At 43.8% G+C, this 23,848-nt stretch overlaps 1 protein-coding gene across 1 annotated transcript; it reads left to right on the forward strand.

Moving 5' to 3' along the window:
• Positions 1 to 23,848, forward strand: LOC135534671 (unconventional myosin-X-like). The gene is made up of 8 exons (XM_064961590.1): positions 1 to 58; positions 1,310 to 1,431; positions 1,852 to 2,045; positions 5,686 to 5,893; positions 14,442 to 14,578; positions 16,473 to 16,596; positions 23,160 to 23,330; positions 23,813 to 23,848. The coding sequence occupies exons 1-8, from the start codon at positions 1 to 3 to the stop codon at positions 23,846 to 23,848; spliced, it is 1,050 nt and encodes a 349-aa protein (XP_064817662.1).

A 23,848-nucleotide genomic window follows, 5' to 3' on the forward strand; every position in this document is an offset into this window, starting at 1 on the left:
ATGGTCACTCTGACAGAGCTCCAGAGTTCCTCTGTGGAGATGGGAGAACCTTCCAGAAGTACAGCCATCGCTGCAGCACTCCATCAATCAGGTCTTTATGGTAGAGTGGCCAGACGGACGCCACTCCTCAGTAAAAGACATGACAGCCTGCTTGGAGTTTGCCAAAAGACACCTAAAGGACTCTCAAACCATGAGAAACAAGATTATCTGGTCTGATGAAACCGAGATTGAACTCTTTGGTCTGAATGCCAAGCGTCTGGAGGAAACTTGGCACCATCCCTACGGTGAAGCACGGTGGTGGCAGCATCATGTTGTGGGGATGTTTTTCAGCTGCAGGGACTGGGAGACTAGTCGGGATCATGGGAAGGATGAACAGAGCAAAGTATAGAGATCCTTGATGAAAACCTGCTTCAGAGTGCTCAGGTTCTCAGATTGGGGCAAAGGTTCACCTTCCAACAGGACAACAAACCTAAGCACACAGCCAAGATCACATAGGAGTGGCATCAGGACAAGTCTCTGAATGTCCTTGAGTGGCCCAGGCAGAGCCCGGACTTAAACCCGATCGAACATCTCTGGAGAGACCAGAAAATAGCTGTGCAGCGATGCTCCCCATCCAACCTGACAAGAGCTTGAGAGGACCTGCAGAGAAGAATGGGAGAAACTCCCCAAATACAGGTGTGCCAAGTTTGTAGCATCATACCCAAGAAGACTGGAGGCTGTAATCGCTGCCAACGGTGCTTCAACAAAGTACTGAGTGAAGGGTCTGAATACTTCCATTTTTGTTTTTAATAAAACATTTTTTTGCTTTGTCATTATGGGGTATTGTGATGTCATTATGGGGTATTGTGATGTCATTATGGGGTATTGTGATGTCATTATGGGGTATTGTGATGTCATTACGGGGTATTGTGATGTCATTACGGGGTATTGTGATGTCATTACGGGGTATTGTGTTGTCATTACGGGGTATTGTGATGTCATTACGGGGTATTGTGATGTCATTACGGGGTATTGTGATGTCATTATGGGGTATTGTGATGTCATTACGGGGTATTGTGATGTCATTATGGGGTATTGTGATGTCATTATGGGGTATTGTGATGTCATTACGGGGTATTGTGATGACATTATGGGGTATTGATGAGCAAAAAACCCAATATAATCAATTTTAGAATAAGGCTGTAACCTGACAAAATGTGGAAAAAGTCATGGAGTCTGAATACTATCCGAATGCATGGTAAGCACCCTCCTAAGTATAATGAATTACGACCTCTGACTCCTAACCCCTGACCCCTGTGTATCCCCCCAGGAGAGCAGTCTGAACGTGGAAGCTGTGGAGCAGACGTACTGGAGGGCCTATCCTCAGATATACCCAGCACCCCCTCCACTCCCCCCTGCTTCCTCTGCCTTACGGGGAGGTCAACATCCACCGTGAGTTATTACTGCTTTATCCCAACTACCTATTTTACCCTCCACGGACTTCTACAACCTCTTTAACCCTCCACGGACTTCTACAACCTCTTTAACCCTCCACGGACTTCTACAACCTCTTTAACCCTCCACGGACTTCTACAACCTCTTTAACCCTACACAGACTTCTACAACCTCTTTAACCCTCCACGGACTTTTACTACAACCGTACAGTTTTACCATTCATTCTGGTTGACAGAAATTAAATGTATGAAGCCCTGTGGCTTTCTCTCGCCATGCTTTTTGTTAATGAAGTCTCCCCCCTCTCTGTCCCCCCCCAGTCCATAAGGAGAAGGGCTATGCCAGCCTGCAGGACGAGGCAGTGAAGATCAACTCTCTGCAGGAGATGGAGTCTGTGTCTGACCCCGTGCCGATCATCAGGGCATCCTCCAGACCTGCCACGACCTACGCCTGCTCAGAGACGAGGTCTACTGTCAGCTCATCAAGCAGACCAATCACGTGCCTCAGCCCAACAGCTCGGCCAATCGCGCCCACTGGCACCTCCTCACCTGTATGAGCTGTACCTTCCTGCCCAGCCGGGGCATCCTGCGCTACCTCAAGTTCCACCTTAAAGGGTACTTTATTTACCTCCAGTTCCACCTTAAAGGGTACTTTATTTACCTCCAGTTCCACCTTAAAGGGTACTTTATTTACCTCCAGTTCCACCTTAAAGGGTACTTTATTTACCTCCAGTTCCACCTTAAAGGGCACTTTATTCACCTCCAGTTCCACCTTAAAGGGTACTTTATTCACCTCCAGTTCCACCTTAAAGGGTACTTTATTCACCTCCAGTTCCACCTTAAAGGGTACTTTATTCACCTCCAGTTCCACCTTAAAGGGTACTTTATTCACCTCCAGTTCCACCTTAAAGGGTACTTTATTCACCTCCAGTTCCACCTTAAAGGGCACTTTGTTTACCTCCAGTTCCACCTTAAAGGGTACTTTATTCACCTCCAGTTCCACCTTAAAGGGTACGTTATTCACCTCCAGTTCCACCTTAAAGGGCACTTTATTCACCTCCAGTTCCACCTTAAAGGGTACTTTATTCACCTCCAGTTCCACCTTAAAGGGTACTTTATTCACCTCCAGTTCCACCTTAAAGGGTACTTTATTCACCTCCAGTTCCACCTTAAAGGGCACTTTGTTTACCTCCAGTTCCACCTTAAAGGGTACTTTATTCACCTCCAGTTCCACCTTAAAGGGCACTTTGTTTACCTCCAGTTCCACCTTAAAGGGCACTTTATTCACCTCCAGTTCCACCTTAAAGGGTACGTTATTCACCTCCAGTTCCACCTTAAAGGGTACGTTATTCACCTCCAGTTCCACCTTAAAGGGCACTTTATTCACCTCCAGTTCCACCTTAAAGGGTACTTTATTCACCTCCAGTTCCACCTTAAAGGGTACTTTATTCACCTCCAGTTCCACCTTAAAGGGTACTTTATTCACCTCCAGTTCCACCTTAAAGGGCACTTTATTCACCTCCAGTTCCACCTTAAAGGGCACTTTGTTTACCTCCAGTTCCACCTTAAAGGGTACTTTATTCACCTCCAGTTCCACCTTAAAGGGCACTTTGTTTACCTCCAGTTCCACCTTAAAGGGCACTTTGTTTACCTCCAGTTCCACCTTAAAGGGCACTTTATTCACCTCCAGTTCCACCTTAAAGGGCACTTTATTTACCTCCAGTTCCACCTTAAAGGGTACTTTATTTACCTCCAGTTCCACCTTAAAGGGCACTTTGTTTACCTCCAGTTCCACCTTAAAGGGCACTTTGTTTACCTCCAGTTCCACCTTAAAGGGTACTTTATTTACCTCCAGTTCCACCTTAAAGGGCACTTTGTTTACCTCCAGTTCCACCTTAAAGGGCACTTTGTTTACCTCCAGTTCCACCTTAAAGGGTACTTTATTCACCTCCAGTTCCACCTTAAAGGGCACTTTATTTACCTCCAGTTCCACCTTAAAGGGTACTTTATTTACCTCCAGTTCCACCTTAAAGGGTACTTTATTCACCTCCAGTTCCACCTTAAAGGGCACTTTGTTCACCTCCAGTTCCACCTTAAAGGGTACTTTATTTACCTCCAGTTCCACCTTAAAGGGCACTTTATTTACCTCCAGTTCCACCTTAAAGGGCACTTTATTCACCTCCAGTTCCACCTTAAAGGGTACTTTATTTACCTCCAGTTCCACCTTAAAGGGCACTTTATTCACCTCCAGTTCCACCTTAAAGGGTACTTTATTCACCTCCAGTTCCACCTTAAAGGGTACGTTATTCACCTCCAGTTCCACCTTAAAGGGTACTTTATTCACCTCCAGTTCCACCTTAAAGGGTACTTTATTTACCTCCAGTTCCACCTTAAAGGGTACTTTATTTACCTCAGTTCCACCTTAAAAGGGCACTTTGTTTACCTCCAGTTCCACCTTAAAAAGTACTTTATTTACCTCCAGTTCCACCTTAAAGGGTACTTTGTTTACCTCCAGTTCCACCTTAAAGGGCACTTTGTTTAAATCCAGTTCCACCTTAAAGGGTACTTTATTTACCTCCAGTTCCACCTTAAAGGGTACTTTATTTACCTCCAGTTCCACCTTAAAGGGCACTTTATTTACCTCCAGTTCCACCTTAAAGGGTACTTTATTCACCTCCAGTTCCCAGTTATGCTCCCAAGTACACTATTCCTTCATGCCTTCTTCAGTACATAAGTCATATGCTCCATTCCTTATTTTTATATTTTTTTGTACAATTATTCCTGAAACATAATATAATATACAGTTGTACAGTCGTTCAGTGAACAAGGCCAGGCTGGACAAAGGGGGTGTTGTAGGTGCAGTTCTCCTCAGAAAATCCTTTGGCACTGTTAACCACAATGTCCTCGTCTCCGAGCTGTCCAACTTCAACATCTCATCAAGTGTTTTAAAATGGATTGAGTTTTGTAAAATCGTATCCGGCTGACCGGATGTAATGTGACCTACCATCACCAAGGGGTCCACAGGGGTCAATCCTGGGCCCTTTGTTATGTAGTCTCTACCAGGCCGTGGATGATAGTTATTTATACACATGGAAGAAATGCTGATGAAGTGGCAAGCAAACTAACGGTATCATTGTCAAAAGTGGCTGAAAGGTTCAACCACTACAGCCTCAATGGGGGGAAAATGGTAGCTATGTACTTAAATATCTGGGTGTTATCCTAGACCCTACTTTGACCTGTAAAAACACATCAAATATATACAGAATAGTCTTCGTAAACATGCTCATGACATCAGGAACTCTCTCGACAGAGGCAGCCAAGATTTATTTTATTTTTTTAACCTTTATTTAACCAGGCAAGTCAGTTAAGAACAAATTCTTATTTTCAATGACGGCCTAGGAACAGTGGGTTAACTGCCTGTTCAGGGGCAGAACTACAGATTTGTACCTTGTCAGCTCGGGGGTTTGAACTCGCAACCTTCCGGTTACTAGTCCAACGCTCTAACCACTAGGCTACCCTGCAAAATGGATTCTCATTCAATGATTTTCTGACACCTGTCCAATTGTATCGACAGCCAATTAAACGTCAGTTCAACCCCTTCGATCTCTGTGTAAACAAGTACTTAAGATCCTGGACAGGAAGTCACATCATTACTGTCACTGGGATATTCTCACCAAGTACAATCTGTTCAATTTGGACAACGTACTTTTTCTCAGATGTCTGTCTAGTTTATAAGATCATCGATAATGTTGCAGCCCCAACTCTGAAAGGTTTTGTCATATTAAAGAACAAAACAGAGGAGTCAGCCGGACCTCCACAAGCTAGAGGACATTCCTCAACGAACAAACAGTCAGTGTTGTCCACCTCAGGCATCAGGAAATGGAATTCCCTCCTCTCTACCTTTTAATTAAAGCACTAGGGACTTTGACCTCCATGGAGCAGGATTTAAAGTGGATCAGTCCTGCATTTGTTAAACTGCTGTGTATTTAGTAAGGGAGTGTGGATGAAAATGAGCTGTGTTTACCTAACTCTGGTGGAAACATATTTCACTGTCTGAAATTGTTTTTTTATTTGCACACGGTCCCTTTAATTAAATTACAGCTTTGAGCCACAAGCAGAAAGTGTCCCTATAGCTTCTAATACAAACAGTTCTGTGATTGATTTGTATGGATTGTTAAACTGGACAGTATGACATCAGTAACGTTGATTTGCTCATCCTCTACACCTCCGTGACCCTCTGTCTGTTCTTCTCCAGGGTGAAGGAGCAGTTTCCTGGAACAGAGGTGGACATGTTTGCCCATTTCATAGGTGAGTCTCTGAAGAGGACCAAGGTCAGGGACTGTGTGCCGTCTCAGGGGGAGATCGTAGCCTTACTGACCAGACAGGAAATGACGACTACGGTCTACTGCCATGGAGGAGGATCCTGCAAGATCTCCATCAACTCACACACCACCTCTGGAGAGGTAAGGGTTCCCCAGCGAGAAAACCAAAGATAGTCGCTCAGACAGACGAGGGAACAACCAAAACCAAACAGGTGGGGTTTTAGGAGGGGTTCTGAAAGACACTCATGGGGGTCACTGGAGGTTGACTAGCAACAACAACTGGCACCTAAAAGACACCCAACATGAGTGTCCACTACATTTGCCCAAGAACAGGCAAATTAAATTAAAACCCACCAAACTTAAAGACAGGAAGTAAGCCTAAAAGTGGAGCAAAGCCAATCAGGAAATCACATTGTCTAGAAACCAAAATAGTGAGAGCCAACTAAAGTTAACCTCCACATCTATCAAGACAACTGGAGCAGTGGGCCAGACACTCTTAAATAACACCTGGGCCAGCACAGGTGAAACACCTTCCCACTAACGAGATAACAAACCAGCACAGGTGAAACACATACTGACTAACGTGGTGACAGCAATGGGCAAACACATGCTAGTGAGCCACCGTCCAACCTCGAAGAATAAATGGAAAGAACAAAGCCTGTAACACCTTCCAACCTTACACAGATTGGACACCTCACATCATTCAAGGGTTTTCTTTATTTTTACTACACTGCTCAAAAAAATAAAGGGAACACTAAAATAACACATCCTAGATCTGAATGAATGAAATATTCTTAATAAATACTTTTTTCTTTACATAGTTGAATGTGCTGACAACAAAATCACACAAAAAGTATCAATGGAAATCAAATTTATCAACCCGTGGAGGTCTGGATTTGGAGTCACACTCAAAATTAAAGTGGAAAACCCCACTACAGGCTGATCCAACTTTGACCCCCACCTGTGGACGTCGCGCCCTCATACCACCCTCATGGAGTCTGTTTCTGACCGTTTGAGCAGACACATGCACATTGTGGCCTGCTGGAAGTCATTTTGCAGGAGCTCTGGCGATGCTCCTCCTGCTCCTCCTTGCACAAAGGCGGAGGTAGCTGTCCTGCTGCTGGGTTGTTGCCTCTACTGCCTCCTCCGCCTCCTGATGTACTGGCCTGTCTCCTGGTAGCGCCTCCATGCTCTGGACACTACGCTGACAGACACAGCAAACCTTCTTGCCACAGCTCGCATTAATCGCCATCCTGGATGAGCTGCTACCTGAGCCACTTGTGTAGGTTGTAGACTCCGTCTCATGCTACCACTAGAGTGAAAGCACATCAGCATTCAAAAGTGACCAAAACATCAGCCAGGAAGCATAGGAACTGAGAAGTGGTCTGTGGTCCCCACCTGCAGGACCACTCCTTTATTGGGGGTGTCTTGCTAATTGCCTATAATTTCCACCTGTTGCTCTATCCCATTTGCACAGCAGCATGTGAAATTTATTGTCAATCAGTGTTGCTTCCCTAAGTGGACAGTTTGATTTCACAGAGAAGTGTGATTGACTTGGAGTTACATTGTGTTGTTTAAGTGTTCCCTTTATTTTTTGAGCAGTGTATTTTCTACATATATTGTAGAATAGTAGTGAAGACATAGATCATCGTATGTAGAGGCCTTCACTGTTCACTATGTCTCTCTACATATGATGATCTATATCCTCTGTAGATGTCCTCTACATGCGATGATCTATATCCCTCTATGGTGTCACTCTACATATGATGATCTATGTCCCTCTATGGGTGTCCTCTACATGCGATGATCTATGTCCCTCTATGGGGTGTCCTCTACATATGATGATCTATGTCCTCTGCTGGGGTGTCCTCTACATATGATGATCTATGTCCCTCTATGGGGGTGTCCTCTACATATGATGATCTATGTCCCTCTGTAGGTGTCCTCTACATATGATGCTCTATGTCCCTCTATGGGGTGTCTCTACATATGATGATCTATATCCCTCTACATATGATGATCTATATCCCTCTATAGGGTGTCCTCTACATACGATGATCTATATCCCTCTATGGGGTGTCCTCTACATATGATGATCTATTTCCTCATAGGTGTCCTCTACATACGATGATCTATATCCCTCTATGGGGTGTCCTCTACATATGATAATCTATGTCCCTCTATGGGGTGTCCTCTACATATGATGATCTGTATCCCTCTATGGGGTGTCCTCTCATATGATGCTCTATGTCCCTCTGTAGGTGTCCTCTACATATGATGATCTATATCCCTCTGTAGAGGTGTCCTCTACATATGATGATCTATGTCCCCTCTAGGGTGTCCCTCTACATATGATGATCTATGTCCCTCTATAAGTGTCCTCTACATATGATGATCTATATCCCTCTATGGAATTGTCCTCTACATATGATGATCTGTGTCCCTCTATGGGGTGTCCTCTACATATGATGCTCTATGTCCCTCTGGGGTGTCCTCTACATATGATGATCTATATCCCTCTACATATGATGATCTATGTCCTCTATCAAATTATCCCTCTACATCGATGATCTATGTGTCCCTCTACAGGGTGCTCCTCTACACATCACGATGATCTATATCCCTCTATAGGGTGTCCTCTACATACGATGATCTATATCCCTCTATAGGGTGTCCTCTACATATGATCTATGTCCCTCTATGAGTGTCCTCTACATATGATGATCTATGTCCCTCTATGGGGTGTCCTCTACATATGATGATCTGTATCCCTCTATAGGGGTGTCCTCTACATATGATGATCCTGTCCCTCTATGGGGTGTCCTCTACATATGATGATCTATGTCCCTCTATGGGGTGTCACTCCACATACGATGATCTATGTCCCTCTATGGGGTGTCTCTCTACATACGATGATCTATGTCCCTCTATGGGAATTGTCCTCTACATATGATGATCTATATCCCTCTATGGAGTGTCCTCTACATACGATGATCTATATCCCTCTATGGGTGTCCTCTACATATGATGATCTATGTCCCTCTAGGGTGTCCTCTACATATGATGATCTATGTCCCTCTATAGAATTGTCCTCTACATACGATGATCTATGTCCCTCTATGGGGTGTCCTCTACATACGATGATCTATGTCCCTCTATGGGGTGTCCTCTACATATGATGATCTATGTCCCTCTATGGGGTGTCCTCTACATATGATGATATATGTCCCTCATGAGTGTCCTCTACATGCGATGATCTATGTCCCTCTATAGGGTGTCCTCTACATATGATGATCTATATCCCTCTATAGGGTGTCCTCTCTACATATGATGATCTGTATCCCTCTATGGGGTGTCCTCTGCATATGATGATCTATATCCCTCTATAGGGGTGTCCTCTTATATGATGCTCTATGTCCCTCTATAGGATGTCCTCTACATATGATGATCTATGTCCCTCTATGGGGTGTCCTCTCATATGATGATCTATATCCCTCTATGGGAGGTGTCCTCTACATATGATGATCTGTGTCCCTCTATAGGGTGTCCTCTACATATGATGCTCTATGTCCCTCTATGGGGTGTCCTCTACATATGATGATCTATATCCCTCTACATATGATGATCTATGTCCCTCTATAGAGGTGTCTTTACATACGATGATCTATGTCCTCTATGGGGTGTCCTCTACATACGATGATCTATATCCTCTGGGAATTGTCCTCTACATACGATGATCTATATCCCTCTATGGGGTGTCCTCTACATATGATCTATGTCCCTCTATGGGGGTGTCCTCTACATATGATGCTCTATGTCCCTCTATGGGGTGTCCTCTACATATGATGATCTATATCCCTCTATAGAGGTGTCTCTCTACATATGATGATCTATGTCCCTCTATGGGGTGTCCTCTACATATGATGATCTGTATCCCTCTATGGGGTGTCCTCTACATGATGATCTATGTCCCTCTATGGGGTGTCCTCTACATATGATGATCTATGTCCCTCTATGGGGTATCCCTCTACATATGATGATCTATGTCCCTCTATAGGGTGTCCTCTACATATGATGATCTATGTCCCTCTATGGGGTGTCCTCTACATACGATGATCTATGTCCCTCTGTAGAATTGTCCTCTACATATGATGATCTATGTCCCTCTATGGGTGTCCTCTACATATGATGATCTATGTCCCTCTATGGGGTGTCCTCTACATACGATGATCTATATCCCTCTATGGGGTGTCCTCTACCATATGATGATCTATATCCCTCTATGGGGGTGTCCTCTACATATGATGATCTATATCCCTCTATGGGGTGTCCTCTCATATGATAGTCTGTGTCCCTCATAGGGTTAATCTCTACATATGATGATCTATATCCCTCTATGGGGTGTCCTCTACATATGATGATCTGTATCCCTCTATGGGGTGTCTTATACATGCCTTATTGATGATCTGTATCCTCTATGGGGTATCCTCTACATATGATGATGTATCCCTCATAGGGTGTCTCTACATATGATGATCTATGTCCCTCTGTAGAGGTGTCCTCTACATATGATGCTCTATGTCCCTCTATAGGGTGTCCTCTCCACATATGATGATCTATATCCCTCTACATATGATGATCTATGTCCCTCTATGGGGTGTCCTCTACATATGATGATCTATGTCCCTCTATAGGGGTGTCCTCTACATATGATGCTCTATGTCCTCTCTATAGGGTGTCCTCTACATATGATGATCTTATGTCCCTCTACATATGATGATCTATGTCCCTCTATCAGGGTGTCCCTCTACATATGATGCTCCTATGTCCCTCATGGGGTGTCCTCTACATATGATGATCTATGTCCCTCACTAGGGTGTCACTCTACATATGATGCTCTATGTCCCTCTATGGGTGTCACTCTACATATATGATGATCTATATCCCTCTACATATGATGATCTATGTCCCTCTATGGGGTGTCCCTCTACATATGATGCTCTATGTCCCTCTATAGGATTGTCCTCTACACATGACGATCTATATCCCTCTGTGGGTGTCCTCTACATATGATGATCTATCCCTCTACATATGATGATCTATATCCCTCTATGGGGTGTCCTCTACATATGATGATCTGTATCCCTCTATAGGGTGTCCTCTACATATGATGATCTGTATCCCTCTATGGGGTGTCCTCTACATATGATGATCTATATCCCTCTATAGGGTGTCCTCTACATATGATGATCTATATCCCTCTATGGGGTGTCCTCTACATATGATGCTCTATGTCCCTCTAGGGTGTCCTCTACATATGATGATCTATATCCCTCTATGGGGTGTCCTCTACATATGATGATCTGTATCCCTCTATGGGGTGTCCTCTACATATGATGATCTATGTCCCTCTAAGTGTCCCTCTACATATGATGATCTATATCCCTCTATGGGGTGTCCTCTCTGCATATGATGATCTATATCCCTCTACATATGATGATCTACACCCCTCCATGGGGGTGTCCTCTACATATAGTGATCTATGTCCCTCTATGGGGTGTCCTCTACATATGATCTATATCCCTCTAGGGAGTGTCCTCTACATATGATAATCTGTGTCCCCTCTATGGGGTGTCCTCTACATATGATGCTCTATGTCCTCTATGGGGTGTCCTCTACATATGATGATCTATATCCCTCTACATATGATGATCTATGTCCCTCTATGGGGTGTCCTCTACATACGATGATCTATGTCCCTCTATGGGGTGTCCTCTACATACGATGATCTATATCCCTCTATGGGGTGTCCTCTACATACGATGATCTATATCCCTCTATGGGGTGTCCTCTACATATGATGATCTATGTCCCTCTATGGGGTTTCCTCTACATATGATGCTCTATAATCCCTCTATGGGGTGTCTCTCTACATATGATGATCCTATGTCCTCTATAGGGTGTCCTCTACATATGATGATCTGTATCCTCTATGGGGTGTCTCTACCATGATGATCTATGTCCCTCTATGGGGTGTCCTCTACATATGGTGATCTATGTCCCTCTATAAGGTGTCCTCTACCATATGATGATCTATGTCCCTCTATGGGGTGTCCTCTCATACGATGATCTATGTCCTCTATGGGGTGTCCTCTACATATGATGATCTATATCCCTCTATGGGGTGTCCTCTACATATATGATGATCTGTATCCCTCTATGGGTGTCCTCTACATATGATGATCTATATCCCTCTATGGGGTATCCTCTACATATGATGATCTGTATCCCTCTATGGGGTGTCCTCTATGATGATCTATGTCCTCTCTATGGGGTGTCCTCTACATATGATGATCTATGTCCCTCTATAAGTGTCCTCTACATATGATGATCTATGTCCCTCTATGGGGTGTCCTCATACGATGATCTATGTCCCTCTATGGGTGTCCTCTACATATGATGATCTATATCCCTCTGTAGGTGTCCTCTACATATGATGATCTGTATCCCTCTATAGGGTGTCCTCTACATATGATGTCTATATCCCTCTATGGGGTGTCCTCTACATATGATGCTCTATGTCCCTCTATGGGGTGTCCTCTACATATGATGATCTATGTCCCTCTATGGGGTGTCCTCTACATATGATGATCTATATCCCTCTATGGGGTGTCCTCTACATATGATGATCTGTGTCCCTCTATGGGGTGTCTCTCATATGATCTATGTCCCTCTGAGGTGTCACTCTACATATGATGATCTATATCCTCTACATATGATGATCTATGTCCCTCTATGGGGTGTCCTCTACATACGATGATCTAATGTCCTCTATGGGGTGTCCTCTACATGCGATGATCTATATCCCTCTATAGAGTGTCCTCTACATACGATGATCTATATCCCTCTATGGGGTGTCCTCTACATATGATGATCTATGTCCCTCTATGGGTGTCCTCACCATATGATGCTCTATGTCCCTCTATAGGGTGTCCTCTACATATGATGATCTATCTCCCTCTATGGTGTCTCTCTACATATGATGATCTATGTCCCTCTGTAGGGTGTCCTCTACATATGATGATCTGTATCCCTCTAGCAAATTTGTCCTCTACATATGATGATCTATGTCCCTCTATAGAATTCATCCTCTACATGTAGTGATCTATGTCCCTCTATGGGGTGTCCTCTACATATGATGATCTATGTCCCTCTATGGGGTGTCCTCTACATATGATGCTCTATGTCCCTCTATGGGGTGTCCTCTACATATGATGATCTATATCCCTCTATGGGGTGTCCTCTACATATGATGATCTGTGTCCCTCTATGGGGTGTCCTCTACATATGATGATCTATATCCCTCTATGGGGTGTCCTCTACATATGATGATCTGTATCCCTCTATGGGGTGTCTTATACATATGATGATCTGTATCCCTCTATGGGGTGTCCTCTACATATGATGATCTGTATCCCTCTATGGGGTGTCCTCTACATATGATGATCTGTATCCCTCTATGGGGTGTCCTCTACATATGATGATCTATGTCCCTCTATGGGGTGTCCTCTACATATGATGCTCTATGTCCCTCTATGGGGTGTCCTCTACATATGATGATCTATATCCCTCTACATATGATGATCTATGTCCCTCTATGGGGTGTCCTCTACATATGATGATCTATGTCCCTCTATGGGGTGTCCTCTACATATGATGCTCTATGTCCCTCTATGGGGTGTCCTCTACATATGATGATCTATATCCCTCTACATATGATGATCTATGTCCCTCTATGGGGTGTCCTCTACATATGATGCTCTATGTCCCTCTATGGGGTGTCCTCTACATATGATGATCTATGTCCCTCTATGGGGTGTCCTCTACATATGATGCTCTATGTCCCTCTATGGGGTGTCCTCTACATATGATGATCTATATCCCTCTACATATGATGATCTATGTCCCTCTATGGGGTGTCCTCTACATATGACGATCTATATCCCTCTATGGGGTGTCCTCTACATATGATGATCTATATCCCTCTACATATGATGATCTATATCCCTCTATGGGGTGTCCTCTACATATGATGATCTATGTCCCTCTATGGGGTGTCCTCTACATATGATGATCTGTATCCCTCTATGGGGTGTCCTCTACATATGATGATCTATATCCCTCTATGGGGTGTCCTCTACATATGATGCTCTATGTCCCTCTATGGGGTGTCCTCTACATATGATGATCTGTATCCCTCTATGGGGTGTCCTCTACATATGATGATCTATGTCCCTCTATGGGGTGTCCTCTACATATGATGATCTATATCCCTCTATGGGGTGTCCTCTACATATGATGATCTATATCCCTCTACATATGATGATCTACACCCCTCTATGGGGTGTCCTCTACATATGATGATCTATGTCCCTCTATGGGGTGTCCTCTACATATGATGATCTATATCCCTCTATGGGGTGTCCTCTACATATGAGGATCTATGTCCCACATCTCAACAGTCTCAGGCTTTACATCAACTCACCCCTGGAGAGGTAAAACAATTATTCATCTGTTTTCCACAGAGTAGCAGCTGTAAAGACAGTCATTTCTGTCTGGGGCAATCCTGCATTGGTACATCCATGTTCTCCAGCCTGTGTTAATGTCCCTCTGTCCTGCCTTTCCCCAGGTGGTGGAGAAGTTGATCCGAGGCCTGGCCATGGAGGACAGTAGAAACATGTTTTCCCTGTTTGAACACAACAACACTACGGACCGGGCTGTGGAGAGCAGAGTCATCGTGGCTGACGTACTCGCCAAGTTTGAGAGGTGAGAGTTCAGCTGGAGAGAGAGAGAGATGCACAGAGAATAGCCTGGTCTCTGATCTGTTTGTGCTGGCTTGTCGATCCCTATGGCCATTGATAGTTTGATTTATTTTTTATTTAACCTTTATTTAACTAGGCAAGTCAGTTAAGAACAAATTCTTAATTACAATGATTTTGCCAATAGGCAAACGGCCTCCTGCGGGGACTGGGGCTGGCATTTAAAGTTGAGGACAAAACACACATCCCGACAAGAGACAACATGACATAAAGAGAGACCTGAAGACAACAACATAGCAAGGCAGAAACACAACATGGCAACAACATGGCAGCAGCACAACATGGCAACAACATGGCAGCAGCACAACATGACAACAACATGGTAGCAGCACAACATGACAACAACATGGTAGCAACACAACATGGCAGCAGCATGGTAGCAACACAACATGGCAGCAGCACAACACAACAACATGGCAGCAACACATGGCAGCAACACAACACAACATGACAACATGGCAGCAACACAACATGACAACAACATGGCAGCAACACATGGCAGCAACATGACAACAACATGGCAGCAACACAACATGACATAAAGAGAGACCTAAAGACAACAACATAGCAAGGCAGCAACACAACATGACAACAACATGGCAGTAACACAACATGACAACAACATGGCAGCAACACAACATGACAACAACATGGCAGCAACACAACATGACAACAACATGGCAGCAACACAACATGGCAGCAACACAACATGACAACAACATGGCAGCAACACAACATGGCAACAACATGGCAGCAACACAACATGGTAGCAACACAAAACATGTTACAAACATTATTGGGCCCAGACAACAGCACAAAGGGCAAGAAGGTAGAGACAACAATACATCACGCAAAGCAGCCACAACTGTCAGTATGAGTGTCCCTGATGGAGTCTTTGAATGAAGAGATGGAGATGAAACTGTCCAGTTTGAGTGTTTGTTGCAGCTCGTTCCAGTCGCTATCTGCAGTGAACTGAAAAGAGGAGCGACCCAGGGATGTTTGTGCTTTGGGGACCTTGAACAGAATGTGACTGGCAGAACGGGTGTTGTATGTGAAGGATGAGGGCTGCAGTAGATATCTCAGACAGGGAGTAGTATAGAGTGCAGTGATGTGTCCTATATGGAGCATTGGTGGCAAATCTGATGGCCGAATGGTAAAGAACATCGAGCAGCTCGAGATCCCCTTTACCTGCCGATCTATAAATTACGTCTTTGTAATCTAGCATGGGTAGGAAGGTCATCTGAATCAGGGTTAGTTTGGCAGCTGAGGTGAAAGAGGAGCGATTACGATAGAGGAAACCAAGTCTAGATTTAACCTTAGCCTGCAGCTTTGATATGTGCTGAGAGAAGGGCAGTGTACCATCTAGCTATACTCCCAAGTACTTGTATGAGGTGACTACCTCAAGCTCTAAACCCTCAGAGGTAGTAATCACACCTGTAAGGAGAGGGACATTCTTCTTACCAAACCACATGACCTTTGTTTAGGAGGTGTTCAGAACAAGGTTAAGGGTGGAGAAAGCTTGTTGAACACTAAGAAAAGTGGGAAAAGTTAGCAAGACAACACAAACTGATCTGGGACCAGTCTACATGACCCACAAACCCCTTTGATATTATTACTATATTTCTGCTAAAACCAGGGTCTGAAATTGGTTTGACTGATTGTTTTGGTTGATTGGTTTGGTTGATTGAGTGATTGTTTGACTGATTGGTATGGTTGATTGGTTTGGTTGATTGACTGATTGTTTTGGTAGATTGACTGATTGTTTTGGTTGATTGACTGATTGGTTTGGTTGATTGACTGATTGGTTTGGTTGATTGACTGATTCATTGATTGATTTCCAGGCTGTCAGGCAGTGAGGAGGTGGAGGAGGAGGGACAGTGGAGGCTCTACTTCAAACTCTACTGTTTCCTGGATGTAGAGAGCATGCCCAAGGAAGGGGTGGAGTTCGCTTTCATGTTCGAACAGGTTAGTCACCTCCATTTTGTTTCATTATTAGAAAGCACCTGAGTAGAAAAGTGTATACAGTGTCGTGCTTTAGTCTTTTCAATTGCAATTCATTGACTTGTTGCAAACCTTCTTAGTTTCCATCTTCTTGCAATTTTTCTGTTCTCTTCCCTTTTTTTTTGGAAGGCTTAAGCAAGCGCCCCGTTCCCATAGAAACCCTTAGCCAGAATAGCTGTATCAATTCACTGACCTTTGTCTCTTTAATGTTGAGATTTCTACATGCTTTACTCAGATACAAGATTCAGTGTTGCAATGTTGTTTTTCTTTACTAAAGGGGCGACTCCTTGTCATATTCTGAGACGCTCAGGGGGTTCAAATATGGAGGACGAGGACAGGAGGTTGATAGGCATCAAGTTTTTTTAAAGTAAATGTATTTCAGTAACTCAGAAGAAAACATGAGGATGAAAGCGGACAAGTTCAAGAAATATATATTTTTAAACAATCTGGGACAAAAGTTGTTGCGAGAAAATGGCGGCAGGGTCGAGGGAACAAGGGAAAACCCTGGGAAATGTACAAAAGTACAAAAATGGAAAACAGTACTTTAGTAGCTCAGAACGTGAAGTTGATGAGAGTGACATGGAGTTTGAAATAGTTGAAAATCGAGAGGATGAAGGTTTTAAAAATGGAGGAGCAGATTGTGAACTGCAAGGTGTGGAGAGTGGAATGAAAGGAAAGGATGACGAAGATGATTCTGGCCCAGTGGGATTTTAAGAGAGAATAGATCCTTCTGGCTGATCCATATATGGTGTCAGGTTGGGTGGAGAAGAGATTGTTGAGTCAAAGTAACTTAAAGTGGACTTGTGGTGGGGGTTTTTTGTGCGGTTTTTTTCCATCCAGAGTGAGCAGTTCTTGCTCTTAAGGACAAGAACTGACTTGCTTTGCTCTCTGGAGTCTTTGGCACTGAGTCTTTACCCAACAAAGTCAAGTTCGGATGTGTCAGTTATCCAGTGAGGAATTTTGTCCCGAACCCATTATGGTGTTTTAGGTGCCAAGCTTATGGTCACATTGCAGCAGTGGGTAAAGGGAGATTTCTAGACGTGAGAAGCAGAAGGGCATGAGACAAAGCAATGTGCAGAAGGTGGAGGCTGCTGAGGGGAGGACGGCAGCTACTCTTCCTGGGGTTTATTATGGATCCCCATTAGTTCCTGTCAAGGCAGCAGCAACTCTTCCTGGGGTTTATTATGGATCCCAATTAGTTCCTGTCAAGGCAGCAGCTTCTTTTCCTGGGGTTTAATATGGATCCCCATTAGTTCCTGCCAAGGCAGCAGCTACTCTTCCTGGGGTTTATTATGGATCACCATTAGTTCCTGCCAAGGCAGCAGCTACTCTTCCTGGGATTTATTATGGATCACCATTAGTTCCTGCCAAGGCAGCAGCTACTCTTCCTGGGGTTTATTATGGATCACCATTAGTTCCTGTCAAGGCAGCAGCTACTATTCCTGGGGTTTATTATGGATCCCCATTAGTTCCTGCCAAGGCAGCAGCTACTCTTCCTGGGGTTTATTATGGATCCCCATTAGTTCCTGTCAAGGCAGCAGCTACTCTTCCTGGGGTTTATAATGGATCCCCATTAGTTCCTGCCAAGGCAGCAGCTACTCTTCCTGGGGTTTATTATGGATCCCCATTAGATCCTGCCAAGGCAGCAGCTACTCTTCCTGGGGTCCAAACATATTAAAACACTTACATTACATGTATAACAAAATATAAAACAATACCACATATAACATTATTACACGACTACATATCTACAATACATAATGTTTAATTCCACCATACAACAATATCACAATGCCTGCGTATGCATGTGTCTGTATACCTTTGTGTGTGTGTGTATGTCTTACAGTCTTGGAATTGTTCCACCAAGACTTGTTTTTACAGGTTTAATCTCATTTGACTACCATTAGGAACACACACAGTGTGGAATGAAAGTTCATATAGTGTAACTGTGTGTAATATGGCTGGAATGCAGTGCAGTTCACTCCAGCCAAGACAATTTCAGGAGCACCCTCTTCTCCAGTGGCCACACCACAATGTACCAGTATGGGTGGAAAGAGTGATGAGTTAACTGTGAGAGTTTCCCGTGGTGCTGGAGGCTGTCCGGTGGGGAGAGTGGCAGGTGGAGAGTTGATTCTATGTGGCTCAGTTGGTAGGCATGGTGCCTGCAATGCCAGGGTTGTAGGTTCAATTCCCACTGGCGACCAGAAAGAAATATATGTACTCATTACTCTTAAGTAGCTCTGGATAAGAGCAGCTGCTGAATGAAATGTCAATTGTGGTGAGCTTTTAATGGGTGTTGGGTTAGTTTTTATAGTGGTGAGGTTTTAATGGGTGTTGGGTTAGTTGGTATAGGAGTGAGGTTTTAATGGGTACAGGGTTAGTTGGTATAGTAGTGAGGTTTTAATGGGTGTAGGGATAGTTGTATAGTAGTGAGGTTTTCAGTTTCATCAGCAGTGGCTTGTCTTAGAAGACCGGTGAAGAAGCTGGTTGAGGATGTCCAGGGCTCAATGATTGCACGTGGTTGAGGACACATGGTCTGATGTCCTGGGTTGGGCGATGGTCCGGTTGAGGATGTCCTGGCGTGGTTACACTGGGTTGGCGTGGTGCTGTGCGGTTGAGGATGTCCTGCTGGCGTGGTTTGCACGTGGTCTGCGGTTGAGGATGTCCTGGGCTGGGCGGGTTCGTGGGCGGTTGAGGATCCTGGGGCTGGCCACGTGGTGCGGTTGAGGAGGTCCTGGGCTGGGCGTGGTTACACGTGGTCTGCGGTTGAGGAGGTCCTGGGCTGGCGTGGTTACACGTGGTGCGGTTGACACGTGGCGTGGTCTGCGGTTGAGGATGTCCTGGGCTGGGCGTGGCGTGGATGCGGTTGAGGATGTCCTGGAGTTGGCGTGGTCTGGTCTGCGGTTGAGGATGTCCTGGGCAGGCGTGGTTACACGTGGTCGGTTGAATGTCCTGGGCTGGCGTGGTTACACGTGGTGCGGTTGAGATGTCCTGGGTTTGGCGTGGTTACACGTGGTCTGCGGTTGAGGATGTCCTGGGCTGTCGTGGTTACACATGGTCTGCGGTTGAGGAGGTCCTGGGCTGGCGTGGTTACATGGTGCGGTTGAGGATGTCCAGGGCTGTCGTGGTTACACATGGTCTGCGGTTGAGGATGTCCTGGGTTGGGCGTGGTTACCGTGGTCTGCGGTTGAGGATGTCCTGGGTTGGCGTGGTTACACATGGTGCGGTTGAGGATGTCCTGGGTTGGCGTGGTTACACGTGGTCTGCGGTTGAGGAGGTCCTGGGCTGGCGTGGTTCCGTGGTCTGCGGTTGAAGATGTCTGGGTTGGCGTGGTTACACGTAATCTGCGGTTGAGAGGTCCCAGGGCTGTCGTGGTTACACGTGGTCTGCGGTTGAGACAGGGCTGGGCGTGGTTACACGTGGTGCGGTTGTGTGTTTAAAATAGCATAAAGACATATTGTTTTACCCTAATTCTGACTAGGACTACACATTTATTGATTATGATTTCATACATTATAATCACTTCCATACAATTATATGTTTCAGGGCAGAATATTCTAATCATTCAATTAACAGACAATTCTCACCTATCAATATGTTTGTCATTTAATGTAATGTAAATATAATGTTCGTGTCATTTAATGTTAATGTAAACATAAATATAATGCTGTCATTTAATCTAATGTTATGTAAACTTAAATAGGATGTTAATGTTTGGCTCAAATCCCGTTAACGGGATCGAGGATCGAGTTGACAACAGCCAGTGAAAGTGCAGGGCGCCAAATTCAAACATCAGAAATCTCATAATTAACATTCCTCAAGCATACAAGTATTTTACACCATTTTAAAGATACACTTGTTGTTAATCCCACCACAGTGTCCGATTTCAAAAGGCTTTGACGAAAGCATACCATGCGATTATGTTAGGTCAGCGCCTAGTCACAGAAACGGCACAGCCATTTTTCCAGCCAAGGAGAGAGTCACAAAAACAGAAATAGAGATAAAAAGAATCACTAACCTTTGATGATCTTCATCAGATGACACTCATAGGACTTCATGTAACACAATACATGTATGTTTTGTCGATAAAGTTCATATTTATATCCAAAAATCTCAGTTTACATTGGAGCGTTATGTTCAGTAATGTTTTGCTTCCAAAACATCCGGAAATACAGAAATACTCAACATAAATGTTGACGGAAATACAAAGGAGGGTTATACAGGAATTAAAGATATACTTCTCCTTAATGCAACCGCTGTGTCAGATTTCTAAAAAGCACACCATGCAATAATCTGAGTACAGCGCTCAGAGACCAAAACAAGCCATACAGATACCCGCCATGTTGTGGAGTCAACAGAAGTCAGAAATAGCATTATAAATATTCACTTACCTTTGATGATCTTCATCAGAATGCACTCACAGGAATCCCAGTTCCACAATAAATGTTAGTTTTGTTTGATAAAGTCCATAATTTATGTCCAAATATCTCCTTTTTGTTCGCGTTCAGTCCAGTGATCCAAATGCACAAGGCGGGCACTTGAGTCCTGCCAAAGTCCAAAAGTTATATTGCAGTTTGTAGAAACATGTCAAACGATGTATATAATCAATCTTTAGGATGTTTTTATCATAAATCTTCAATGTTTCAACCGGACAATTCCTTTGTCTTTAGAAATGAAAGGAAAAGCAGCTAGCTCTCACGGCGTGCGCATGACTGAGCTCATGGCATTCTGCCAGACACCTCATTGAAACAGCTCTTATTCTCTCCCCCTTCACAGTAGAAGCCTGAAACAAGGTTATAAAGACTGTTGACATCAAGTGGAAGCATTAGGAAGTGCAATATGACCCCATAGACACTGTGTATTGGATAGGCAAAGACTTGAAAACAGACAAACCTCAGATTTCCCACTTCCGGATTTGATTTTTTTTTAGGTTTTTGCCTGCCATATGAGTTCTGTTATACTCACAGACATCATTCAAATAGTTTTAGAAACTTCAGAGGTTTCTATCCAAATCCACTAATTATATGCATATTCTAGCTTTTGGGCCCGAAAGTAGCAGGCAGTTTACTCTGGGCACCTTATTCATCAAGCTACTCAATACTGTCCCTCAGTCCCAAAGAAGTTAATGTCATTTAATGTAATGGTATGTAAACAAAATATAATGTTAATGTAAACATGAACATGAGATTTGTCATTTAATGTAAACATAAATATAATGCTGTCTTTTAAAGTAATGTTATGTAAATTAAATATGATGTCATTTAATGTAATGTAAACCTAAATGTTAATGTCATGTCACTGTGTTAACTAACCTCAGACTAGCTTCAACACCATACAACTCTCCTTCCGTGGCCTCCAACTGATCTTAAATGCAAGTAAACTAAATGCATGCTCTTCAACCGATCACTGCCCGCACCTGCTCGCCCGTCCAGCATCACTACTCTGGACGGTTCTGACTTAGAATACGTGGACAACTACAAATAACAAGGTGTCTGGTTTGACTGTAAACTCTCCTTCCAGACTCATATTAAGCATCTCGAATCCAAAATAAAATCTAGCTTCCTTTTCGCAACAAAGCTTCATTCGGCTCATGCTGCTAAACATACCCTCGTAAAACTGACTATCCTACCCCGATCCTTGACTACCGATCCTTGACACCCATATACTACCCACCACTGTGCCTGTATGCTCTCGTTGGCTGGTCCTTGCTCCATATTCGTCGCCAAACCCACTGGCTCCAGGTCATCTATAAGTCTTTGCTAGGTAAAGCTCCACCTTAACTCAACTCAACTCAGCTCACTGATCACGATAACAACACCCACCCGTAGCACGCAGCTCCAGCGGTATATTTCACTGGTCATCCCCAAAGCCAGCACCTCTTTTGGCTGGTTTTCCTTCCAGTTCTCTGCTGCCCATGACTGGAAGGAATTGCAAAAATCACTGAAGTTGGAGACTGATATCTCCCTCACTAACTTTAAGCGTCAGCTGTCAGATGAGATGACCGATCACTGCAGCTGTACACAGTCCATCTGTAAATAGCCCATCCAACCAACTACCTACCTCATCCCCATATTCGTTTTGTTTTTCTGCTCTTTTGTACACCAGTATTTCTACTTGCACATCATCATCTGCTCATCTATCACTCCAGTGTAAATTGCTCAATTGTAATGATTCACCACTATTGGCATATTTATTGCCTGACCTCTCTTATCTTACTTCATTTACACACTGGATATGGACTTTTCTATTGTGTTATTGACTGTACATTTGTTTACGTGTAACTCTGTGTTGTTGTTTGTGTACTTTTCGCTTTTGCTTTATCTTGGCCAGGTCACAGTTGTAATGAGAACTTGTTCTCAACTGGCCTACCTGGTTAAATAAAGGTTATATATATAATATATAAATACCTGGTTAAATAAAGGGTTAGGGATATATAAATAATATATAAATACCTGGTTAAATAAAGGGTTATATATATATAAATACCTGGTTAAATAAAGGTAAAATAAAATGCATGTCTCCTCCAGGCTCATGAGTCTCTGACCAGTGGTCACCTCCCAGCCCCAGAAGACACCCTGCAGCACCTGGCCGCTCTGAGGCTCCAGTTCCTCCACGGAGACAAGGCCCGGGTCAGCTGGTCTCTGGACACAGTCTACCCTGTAGGCAGGCTCCGCGCACGCATCCTGCACTTCACTAAGGTACTTATATATTTGTCATAAGCCCTCAGGTTTACAGTGCATTCGGAAAGTGTGAATAAGGTATTTCAGTTTTTAATTTTTAATTAATGTGACAAAATGTCTAAACCTGTTTTCACTTTGTCATTATGGGGTATTATGATGTCATTATGGGGTATTATGATGTCATTATGGGGTATTATGATGTCATTATGGGGTATTGTGTAGATTGATGAGGAAAACACTTTAATTTAATGCATTTTAGAATAAGGCTGTAACGTAACACAGTGTGGAAAAGTAAAGGGGTCTGAATACTTTCTGAATGCGCTGTATGTATCTCTGATGTATGCATATGTATCTTGTCTTTGCTGGAGACAAATCCCACTGAATTTAAGTAAATTACACTATTCAAATTTACACAAATTTACGTTGTATTGTATAGATGGACTAGCAATGTGGGGTTGTTTTATATTGTTGGACTAACAAAGTGGGATTATTTTGTATAGGTGGGCGCGGGCGGGGCCTGTGGGCCAAACCCTTGA

Source organism: Oncorhynchus masou, unplaced genomic scaffold (genome assembly GCF_036934945.1).
Source record: "Oncorhynchus masou masou isolate Uvic2021 unplaced genomic scaffold, UVic_Omas_1.1 unplaced_scaffold_3782, whole genome shotgun sequence".
Classification (NCBI taxonomy): domain Eukaryota; kingdom Metazoa; phylum Chordata; class Actinopteri; order Salmoniformes; family Salmonidae; genus Oncorhynchus; species Oncorhynchus masou.

What these genes read in the sequence shown, in the direction of transcription:
- LOC135534671 (XM_064961590.1), top strand. Translation starts at nt 1, where the DNA reads ATGGTCACTCTGACAGAGCTCCAGAGTTCCTCTGTGGAGATGGGAGAA. An exon ending in GTACTCGCCAAGTTTGAGAG is followed by an intron (nt 14,579 to 16,472) that starts GTGAGAGTTCAG and finishes ATTGATTTCCAG; the next exon opens with GCTGTCAGGCAGTGAGGAGG. An exon ending in GCATCCTGCACTTCACTAAG is followed by an intron (nt 23,331 to 23,812) that starts GTACTTATATAT and finishes TATTTTGTATAG; the next exon opens with GTGGGCGCGGGCGGGGCCTG.